The sequence below is a fragment of the Sapajus apella genome, unplaced genomic scaffold (genome assembly GCF_009761245.1).
Source record: "Sapajus apella isolate SASKATOON/1434 unplaced genomic scaffold, GSC_monkey_1.0 scaffold165, whole genome shotgun sequence".
Classification (NCBI taxonomy): domain Eukaryota; kingdom Metazoa; phylum Chordata; class Mammalia; order Primates; family Cebidae; genus Sapajus; species Sapajus apella.
Window position 1 is genome coordinate 1,581,389 of NW_022437105.1, and position 11,086 is coordinate 1,592,474.

Genomic DNA, 11,086 nt, shown 5'->3' on the forward strand with positions numbered 1-11,086 from the left:
GTAACCAAAACAGCATGGTACCAGCACTAAACAGCCATGTGGACCAATGGAATAAAATTGTGAATTCAGAAATAAATCCATGCACTTATAGCCAACACATTTTTAGCAAAGATGCCAAGAACATACATTAGGGAATGGACAGTCTCTTTGACAAATACTACTGGGAAAGGTAGACATGCAGAAGAATGAAATGAGACCCCCACCTTTTACCATATACATACATCAAGTCGAAATGAATTAAAAACTTAAATGCAAGACCCAAAATGATAGATCTACCACTAAAAAAAAAAATAACGGGGGAAAACTTTCCAGGACATTGACCTGGGTAAAGATTTTTTGATAAGACCTCAAAATCACAGATAGCTATAGCAAAAATAAAAAAAAATAATATTATATCAAACCAGAAAGCTTCTACACAGCAAAAGAAACAATCAACAAAGTGAAGAGATGACACACAGAATGGGACAAAATATTTGCAAACTACCCATCCAACAAGGGATTAGTAATCAGAATATATAAGAAACACAAACAACCCTATTACAAACTGGACAAAAGACCTAATAGATATTTCTCAAAAGAAATGGCCAACAGGTACATGAATAAAAAGGCTCAACATCACTAATCATTATGGAAATGCAATTCAAAACCACGAGGAGATATTATCTGACCCCATTTAGGATTTTACCGCAAAGACAAAAATAATAGCAAATGCTGATGAGAAGATGGAAAAAGAGGAATACTCACACACTGTTGGTAGGGATGTAAAGTAGTACACCCAGTAGGGAAAACAGTATGGGGTTCCTCAAAAATGAAAACTAGAACTACCGTGTGGTCCAGCAATCTTACTGCTGGGTATACATCCAAAAGAAAGGAAATCAGTGTATCAAAGAGACATCGGCCCTCTCACTTTTATTACAACATTTCTCACAATAGCCAAGATATGGAATAAACCTAAGTGTCCATCGATAGATGAATGGACAGAGAAAATGTTGTATATGTACGCAATGGAATACTATTCAACCATAAAAAGGAATTAAGTCCTGTCATTTGCAGCAGGATAGATGGATCTGGAGGTCATTTTGTTATGTAAAATAAGCAAAACACAGAAAGACAAATATTGCCTGTTCTAACTCGTATGTGGGAGCTAAAAAAGGGTGTCTTGTGGTTGTTGAGAGTAGGACGGCAGATCCCAGGTGCTGGGGTGGAATGGTGGAGAGGAAGTGGAAGGGGGCTGGTTAAGGAGTACAGAAATACAGTCAGAAGGGATGGGCTATCACATGCAGTATAGAAGGAAAATTCTACTTAATAGTTTATTGTACATGCCAAAATAGCTAGAAGAATTGTAGTGTTCTCAATACAAAGGAATACAAAAACGTATGAGGTCATGAGTATCCCGATGACCCTGACTTTATCATTACACATTTTATACAGATATCAAAATATCATATATAATCCCAGAATATGTACAGATATTATAATACATTAGAATTAAATCTTCCAAACTATAAACAGGGGGTGTCTTTCCATTTATACAGGTTTCCTTAATTTGTTTTGGCATTGTTTTTCTGTTTTCATAGTACTAGTCTTCTGCCTCCCAAGTACATTTTATTGTGAGGTGTTTTATTGTTTTCTATGTTATTGCAAATGATATTGTATTTTTAACTTTTGTTTTAAATTGTTTGTGTCCAGTATACAGACGCACAACTGATTTCTGTGTGTTGATCTTGTTCTCTGCAACTTTGCCAAATTCTCTACTTTTTAAAATCCAGAATAAATATGGGCTTAGGCAAGGGAGAAGCGTGTGTGTATTCATGATGCATGCATAGTCACATGTATGTTGCTTGCGTATATACCATTCAATAATCAATACATAAATATATATAATACATATCTCCATTTTAACAACTGTAATTTATTCCTAAAACCATATTTAAAAACAAGGACATTTTTTAAATGGTAAAAATCATATGCAGAATTCTGTCCCACCTCAAGATAACTCAACAATTTGTCGGTAGAAAAATAAATCTAAAAACAGAAAAAGCCGGGCGCAGTGGTTCACGCCTGTAATCCCAGCACTTTGGGAGGCCGAGGCGGGCAGATCATGAGGTCACAAGTTGGAGACCAGCCTGACCAAAAAGGCGAAATCCAGTCCCTACTAAAAATACAAGATCAGCCGGGCGTGGTGGCGCGCGCCTGCAGTCCCAGCTACTCAGGAGGCTGAGGCAGGAGAATCGCTAGAACCTGGGAGGCGGAGGCTGCAGTGAGCCCAGATGGCGCCGCTGCACTCCTGCCTGGGCCACAGAGCGAGACTCTGTCTTAAAATGTGTACATATAAATTATTTAAAAGTGAATAAATCGTACGTAAAACGAAGCGCAATGGAGTTTTGTTGCACTGATACTTTCTTCCTCTTTCTTTCCCATTTGGTTTGCAGAGGCGACCTTTGGAAGGTTCCCGGCCACCCTGGAGTCAGGCTGCACCCTAAACACAGTCCTGGCACAGGAGCGACGGGCGCGCGGGCTCTGGCTCCTGGAGAGGCGCGCGGGGCTGAGGGTGCGGGGTGGAGCGCGCGGGGGTGGTGGGGGCGCGCGGGGCGGGGTCGCCTGGCCGAACGCGCGCAGTTTACCGGGGAAGCCAAGCTGTCAGCACTTGGGGCCGGTGGGGTGGGGGAGTCCGCCGGAAGAGGGAAAGTCCAGTATCACTTCCCCTCATGCATCTGCCGTGCTTTGGGGTTGAAAAAGCCATTCTGGGGTAAAAAGGGTCTGCAACGTGGCAAGTTTTCAAGGGCCACGATGACCGCGACAGGACCTGAGAGGCGCGGGACTGATGGGCTGGGGGAGGTCCTGCTGCCGCTGCAGGGGCGGCGGGCGCCCTGGGTGGGCCACGCGGGGGGACAGTCCAGGCTCCGCGCCCACTGCCTACCCCCGAGGGACCAAACGTAACCTCGCGGGAGCTGGAGGGCCGGGCCCTGAGCCACGTCGGGGAGGGGTGAGTCAGGGGTCCCGGTGGTGCTGCACCGGGGAGCTCGGGCCCGCACCTCTGGGCACAAACGTCCGCGGGCTCCCCAAAGCTAACGCCCGCTGCGTGAGCCGCAAGTTGCTCCCTGCCTGCAGCTCATTCCCCTGGGTGTGGGGCCAGCCCCTGGGCTCGGCAGGGGTGTCCCCAGAGATGCTCCGCTGGCTCAGTCCCTCCCCTGGGCCCCCAGGCTGGTGGCTCCATAAGGAACTTCCAGAGAGAGTGGGAAGCATCAGCGCAGGTGCCTGCCCCCGCCGAGGGCCTGGTGTGGGTGACTCCAGCCCTCAGCAGGACCCTCCCATTTGGGGGTTGGCAGCTCCTGGATCACCCCACACCTGCGTTCCCCAAGGCCTCGGCACTGCTTGCTCCATGGCCAAAAGCATCACTGGGTGAAACTCGGACTAACTGCGCCAAGCGGCCTAAGGTTTTGGTCCTACAGGAATCACGGAAGAGCCTGTACCCCGTGTAGCCTACACTGGGGACACACAGCGCGCGGTGTGAAGCCTTCTCTCCTCCTGCAATCACAGAGCCCAAGCCCGGCACTTGGGAATGAAGACGTGTGATTTCGCCCACCGACTCGCCCCACAAGACCCAGGTCTGCGCCTGCCCTGAGGGCGAGGTGGCTGATCCCGTACAGCCGCTCAGAGCGCGGGGCTGGGCTGGGCCCTTCCCTGTGAGCAGCACCCTCCGCGTCAAGGAGCACCGTCCTCCCTGGGAGGGAAGGTGTGGTGCTCCGGAGGTTGCTGGAAGCCGCGCGCTGCAGGGAGACGGAGGGGCACAGAGCAGGTCCTCGCCCGGAGTTACCGGGTCCGGGGACGCCTCCCTCCCCGGTCAGCTCACAAAGGTTCCAGACGCTCGTCCTTGGCGTTGACCATTCTGATGTGGCTACGGCCACCTTGTGCTGTTGCCTTTTTCTGAATCACTTCTATCATGTTTGCCAAATTCCGGGAACATGGCTGCCCGGAAACCTCAAGTTCTCAGTAAATGACGACAAAAATCCAATGCACAGACCAATGTATCTCATTTTAATGCTTGACTTCTAAGCATCTTTATTCAACATATCGCATGTATGTTTTGTTTCCTGAGTAAAATGTGCGTTGAGCTTCCTCCCGTAGCTGTCCATACACCAGCCACCATCACCGCCATCATTATTTTGTTCTAAACTTTTCATTTGCACGTGTAGGTCTAGCTTTTTCCTCCATATTGTTGAAATAAAACTCACCCATTTCACAACTCAGTCAAAGCTAGGGCCTTCAGTTCCAGCCTGTTGCCTCAAACGGCCTTTCCTATATCTTACTGCTTCACTGTCTGACTCACTCCAGCGTGTTTCAGCCAGATATCCTTGTTTTTATTCCTCTCTCCCTCCCTCCCCCACTTCCCTCCTCTGCCTCTCTCTCTCTCCCATCCCTCCCTCTCTTCCCCTCCCTCCCTCCTCTGTCTCTCTGCCTCTTTCTGTCTCCCCCATCCCTCCCTCTTCCCCTCCCTCCTCTGTCTCTCTGCCTCTTTCTCTCTCCCCTATCCCTCCCTGTCTTCCCCTTCCTCTCTGGACCCCTTCTTTCCCTGTTGCTCTTCTCTATGTCTTTCCTGTGTCTGTGACTCCATTACTCAGAAATCCCAGGAAGAGCAGCTGGAGCTTCGAAAGAAACCCCAGCATCCTGTGCTGCTGCCCTTGCCTCCCCCAGCTGGTGAGCCCGATGCACCCATTTTTAGGCAGCGATGCACCCATTTTTAGGCAGCGCTGTGGCTGGCAATGGGCCTTTCCCCTGGGGTCTGCTGCTTCCCTCCCCCTGACTCAGAAGAATGAGTCAGGAGGGAAGAGCAGCTCGAGTTAGGGATGGGGTCCCTTGTGCTGTTGCCTTTTTCTGAATCACTTCTATCATGTTTGCCAAATTCCCTACGAAGTTCTATTCCCTTGTTTGACACTGAGCAGAGGCAGGAAAGATGAATCGCTAAACGGTCGGATCCAGCAGGGCTGGGAGGCTCGGGGGTACGAGACCTGTGTCAAGCAGGGCCTCCTTCCCCACCAGGCCCTTCAGCCTGCATTTTAAACTGTGACTTGCCACAGGCCTGCTTACCTTACAGGAAGCAAAATGCCAATTCCTCCTACCCCTTTCCCCCCGGCAGAAACTCTGATAATTCTTTTCAAAAAAGGGAGAGAGATCATGTGTAGAAAACTTTTTTTTTTTTTTTTTTTTTTTTTTTTTTTTTTTTACAATTTATTTCCTGTTGTTAATCTTTAAAAGTGAGCTTCTGGCTAAGTGCAGGGTTTCAGTGGTGAAACTTTGACCATGTGAACACATAAATAAATATTTACAGTCTTTGGCAAAACACATGACGTTTCATCAACCTATACGAGAAATTTGTTTAGAAAAACATAAATAACTTACAAAAAATATGGTACATTCTAAATATTCACATCATCATCATTCCCACACCATTGTACGGTTGGCCCCACAGCGCGGAAACAGAAAACCTGCACGCTGTTGACAGTCGCTACATTTAATGAAGTCTCCCAACGCTTCGTTGGTCTTGGGAATACAGCTCCACACAAAAAAGTAAAAAGTGCAGCAAAACAACAACACAACAATGAACCTCAAAGGAAACAACAAAAATAATTTTATCAAAATGCAAAGCGTACATTAAGACTAAAGTTACGGATCTTTCCTATTTGGCATAGAAATGTGAAGACTAACAGAAAGGGGAGAACGACTTGCCCCCTATCGGACACACAGACTTCTCTTACTAAACCCTTTATGTGGAGTGGGATGAGCGACTCTTTCCTGCAGAAAGTTCATGCAACTTAAAGCAAACGAAGAAACAAACAAAAACAAACACAACAAAACTTGTGCATATTACACATGACTGGTTATTGGGTGTGCCTGGCAAGAATAAATGCTGATTCATTTTCAGCGTTTGAATTAAAAGAATTCCATATACAGCAGATAGATAACAGTAAAAAATATTGGATTAAAATCACTGGCAACATTATATATTAAGGTTCCACTATAAACTCCTCATTATTCTCTATTTATTTTGTTACAGTTTATAGCATGCTTCCTCATGACAACCTAGTAGTATGAAGCCTCATATTTTCACAGGATTATATACTTGCTATATGTTTGCTTCTGGAAATTATACTACATATGTGTTACTAGGCATATTTAAAATAAGTTATTGGTAAATGGTGCTGCATTCTATATTCATTTAATAAATATTAACAAAACATTTATAACTGGAACCTTAATGAAATGTATTATCAAATTAGGTAAAAGCAACTTTTCTGCAGTTGCCAAAGCCTAGTTATGAGTTCGATGCCAAGTGCCCTTTTCCAGCTGCTTTGCCTCCTCTGCGGCAGCAAAGCTGGGGAAGGAAGCTCAGGCAGGAGGCCCCGCCCCGACGCCACAGCAGCACACGCGGCAGCTGAAGGCAGCACACTTTGCTCTGCTAACCTTTTACTTAAATGAGGTTTTGCCAAATCCACATCTGGAACCACGTCACACCCATTTTGCAAGGATATTTGTTCTTTGATGAAACTGCATGTCTACTGCACATGAGGGCTTTTGTTGTCAGACAAGAGGAGAGTGGGGAAGGGGTGTTCATTTATTTCTGTAACTGTTTTACATGTTCCAATTAGTTAATTGGCAGCTTATGTCATTCGCTATGCCTCTTGTCTTCTAATCTCTCCTTACTATAACATCACTTCAAATTTGAACTGAACCTTCTTTATAATTGATTTAACAGGATTCGTGTGTCATTGTAGAGCAGCTCTAATTCAAGAATAGTGACAACTTTAAGCACCAAAAGTAGTTCAGCAATATTTTCCATGCTTAATTTATCATAGTGGCTTATGCACAATATTCCCTTCAACTCCATATACACATAAATACAATAAGTAATTACATTTTATATGTAAACGTCATTCTTTTTAAACAAACAAGAAAAAGCAATGTAATGGCATGCCCAATTTTCACTCCACATAAAGTCTGATATGTCACCAAACTGGATTCCGCTAGTGGGTTAGATGTTCATTTCTGAGTTCCATTGATATTTAACCTCTGAAGGCACTTGGGTTTGGGGTTGCTGACAGGAGGTGAAGAACCATCAGAGTTAAGGTCAAGGGACAAGAGGTGCTGCTGGAGAGAGAAGCCGCAAGGACCACGATGAACTGAGGTGTCTAGGGACCACGGCATGCACAGGGCATTGCCAGAAATGCAGCAAATCTTGTTTAGACATCTACAAAAAAAAAGGAATAAACAGAATTAGGATAACTGGACCATCTATAGTGTTTTATTTTACCTAGAACCTGAAATACAATTAACTTTAATTAAAAATGAGATCTACAATATGGATGAATGGATGGATGGATAGATGGATGAGATGGGTGGATGGATGGATGGGTGGATGGGTGGGTGGATAAATGGAGGAGATGGAGGGATGCATCAGTGCATAGGTGGGTGGATGAGATGGATGGGTGGATGAGTGGGTAGATGGATGAATAGACGGCTGGGTGGCTGAGATGGATGGATGGATGAGGTGGATGAATGAGCAGGTGGGTGAGTGGATGAGATGGATGGATTGATGGGTGGGTGGGTGGATGAGATGGATGGATGAGTGGGTGGGTGGATTAGATGGATAGATTAATTGATAAGATAGTTAAGTGGGTGGAGATGGATGAAATGGATGGGTGTATGGGTGGGTGGATGGATGGATGAGATAGATGGGTGGGCAGGTGGATGAATTAGATGGATATATAGATGGATGGATGAGATGGATGAATGAATGGGTGGATGGGTGGATGGATGGATGGGTGGATGGACGAGTGGATGGACTGGGTGAATGGATGAGATAGTTGGCAGATGGGTGGATGGATGGATGGATGAAATAGATGGATGGATGGGTGGATAAGTGGATGGACGGATGGACGCATGGACGGATGGACGGATGGGTGGATGGATGGGTGGATGGGTGGGTGGATGGGTGGGTGGGTGGGTGGATGGATGAGATGGATGGGTGGGAGGAAATCAGATGCCTTAAAAGGCATCCTAACATAAGGAGAAGAAAATCTCCACAGAAGCAAGCAGAGAAATCAAGGTTCTTATCTTATTCTCTTTACTTCATACATGATTTTCTTTCTTTCTTTTTTTTTTTTTGGAAGATGTCTCACTGTTGCCCAAGCTGGAGTGCAGTGGCACAATCTTGGCTCACTGCAACCTCCGCCTCCTGAGTTCAAGTGATTCTCCTGCCTTAGACTCCCGAGTAGCTGGGATTATAGGCATGTGCCACTACACTCAGCTAATTTTTTGTATTTTTAGTAGAGACGGGGTTTTGCCCTGTTGGTCAGGCTGGTCTCGAACTACTGACCTCAGGGACCCACCTGTCTTGGCCTCCCAAAGTACTGGGGTTACAGGCATGAGTCACTAACTGGCCCAATACGTGATTTTCATTGTGTGATTTTCAAGAAGCATCCTGAGCTTTATTTACTGCATCTGTGAAGGGAATGTTTTCATATCCACTTGAAGGCATGGAATTAAGCAGATGGGATTCAAGTTCTCTTCCAGCTCTATAATATTTTGATTCCAATATACTTGTAGTGAGATAACTGTAAAGAAGCCCTTCCTTCTTCCCTTTCTACCTGGCTGCCTGCCATTGCTAACACAAGAGGACCAATCTAAAATGGCTTCTGGAGCCTGGAAGGTGGAGAAAATCAGGGAAGATCTAGAATATGGCACAATGAGGATGGGTGGGACTGTTGATAATTGGAAAGTGTCCAACCAGAGGCATCCGAATGCAATTAAAAACAAACAAAAACAATTCAGGCTGACCAAACAAAATGGCTGCTTGGAATGTGCAGGGCGTCCTGCGTGTTACTGCGATCAGGTTTTTCCCGAGGTACAGCTTTTGTAAGCGGAAAAGTACGCTGTGTACCCCTTCCCTTTCTGGGTGCCGCATGCCCTCCCCACTGGCCTGAGGCGCTCACACTCACCTCTGCACTCGTACTTGAGGTCTGAGAAATAGACCATTTCTTGAGAGAAGACAAACAGACCCAGGCGCCCGCCTGCGTAGGTTTGGTCATAGATAGGTCCTGAGTCCGCCATGACCTGTTTTCCTTCATGCACTAAGACTCTAAAAATGGTTTTGAAAAAGAAGAAGAGGAAAGAAAGAGCACATGAACTCTGTGAAGGCTTCACCAGTGGTGGAAGGTCGGCTCCAGATGCAGGTTGTAGATCTGGGGACCCAGCACTCTGCCTGGGGCTTCAGCACCCTGGGGGGCATTGCTGGCTGTTCCCTTCAAGCTGCAGCCACCTCTGGTGCAGCACTGAACCAGGGCACGCCTTCCTGCAACCGCACCGTTGTCACAATCTGTGAGTTCATTTACAGTCACCCAGGCAAGGGCTTGAGAGGATCCTCAGCCTTTGGTGGGGTGAGGAGGGAGCTTCCCCCTTCCTGGGAAGCCGCACAGGACTGTCCCCACATCACCTTGTTCTGAAACCATGAGCTCACCGGCTTTCCTCCACGCTTTGGAAGCTGCGTGGGGACAGGGCCTGCTACACCACGCCCTGGGCGGGAGGCTGGAGCGTAGGTGTGAATACACAGGAGACCTCCCCCAGGGAAACATCCGGCCAGGCCACCAGCCTGTATGTCACCCACACAGATCTGCCCACTGCTGCTGGGGACTCACACACTCCTGGCATCTGTGCAGAGTCAGGGTGCTTATTAACTTTGCAAAAAAAAAAAAAAAAAAACCTTAATTTTAAATTATCCGCATTTTGTTTCAGTAAAAATCGATTACAAATGCTGTTAAGCCAGGAGAGAAGATTCTGTTAAGCTAATGGTGTCAAAACTTCATACAACCATGTTTTACATTCAGCCATTTACATCATCAGAAACAGATACAAATCCAGTCTCCAATAAAGCGCCAACTAACTCTGCAAAGATGCAGTTATTTTAATTGCAGGTGTTCTCCCCTGCCTAGGGTATTCATTAGGAGAAAATATGGTTATCATCCAAAGTTATTTTAAAAACAAAGCAGATTGTTCTTCTTTTCAACCGTTTTTAAAAAACAAGTAATATTTAGTACAGATGCAGCGTAGAAAAGAGGAGGCAGCGAATGCCGAAGAATCCAGAGAAAAACAGAAGGTTAGAATTCAGTTGATCGGATTTGTCTGCTAATGCTACAACCAGCATCTGACAGGAAGCCGCGCGGAGAACCGCTGCACCCCCACCTCACCTCATGTAGCCGGTCTTGGGCCTGTGAGTCAGGTGCCACCGGTAGGCTGTGTAGTCCTTCCAGCCAATGTTCCTGGGGTCGTGCCAGAGGGTCCGCACCTGCGGGAGAACACAGCATTCCTGAGCGCCACTGGCACCCGGGGTCTTAACCACAGCTCCCTAACGCCACGCAGGAAGCAAAACATGACTCTGCAAGTTCACTCTTAAGGCTCATGGTGCTCCATCTCTCTCTGATTTGTTTATCTTAAAAACCACTATTGTGGATCAAAGTCCATGGACAGGGAGTATGACTCAGGGGTGAGACCCCCGGCACCTGACCCTCACATTCCCAGACTGGAGAGCAGAGGAACCTGACCCTCAGACTCCCAGATTTGAGATCACAGGCGCCTGACCCTCAGATTCCCAGATTTGAGCCACAGGTGCCTGACCCTCAGATTCTCAGATTTGAGACCACAGGCACCTGACCCTCAGATTCCCGGATATGAGATGCCAGGAAGCTGACCCTCAGATTCCAGGATTTCAGAGCACAGGAACCTGACCCTCAGATTCCAGGATTTGAGAGCACAGGAACCTGACCCTCAGATTCCAGGATTTGAGAGCACAGGAACCTGACCCTCAGATTCCAGGATTTGAGAGCACAGGAGCCTGACCCTCAGATTCTAGGATTTGAGAGCACAGGTGCCTGACCCTCAGATTCCAGGATATGAGATCACAGGAGCCTGAACCTCAGATTCCAGGATTTGAGAGCATAGAAACCTGACCCTCAGATTCCAGAATTTGAGAGCACAGGAACCTGACCCTCAGATTCCAGGATTTGAGAGCACAGGTGCCTGACCCTCAGATTCC

The 11,086-nt window shown here is 46.8% G+C and overlaps 1 protein-coding gene across 2 annotated transcripts in view; it reads right to left on the bottom strand.

Moving 5' to 3' along the window:
• Positions 1-5,491: 5,491 nt before the first annotated feature.
• Positions 5,492-11,086, bottom strand: part of THBS2 (thrombospondin 2) — a 36,602-nt gene continuing 31,007 nt past the window's right edge. For both annotated transcript variants that reach the window (XM_032267106.1, XM_032267105.1), the window contains exons 20-22: positions 10,242-10,339; positions 8,997-9,136; positions 5,492-7,246 (exon numbers count right to left, since the gene is read on the bottom strand). In XM_032267106.1, the coding sequence (XP_032122997.1) occupies positions 7,239-7,246; positions 8,997-9,136; positions 10,242-10,339 (246 nt within the window). In that variant the 3' untranslated portion in view covers positions 5,492-7,238. The remainder of the gene's footprint in view (positions 7,247-8,996; positions 9,137-10,241; positions 10,340-11,086) is intronic.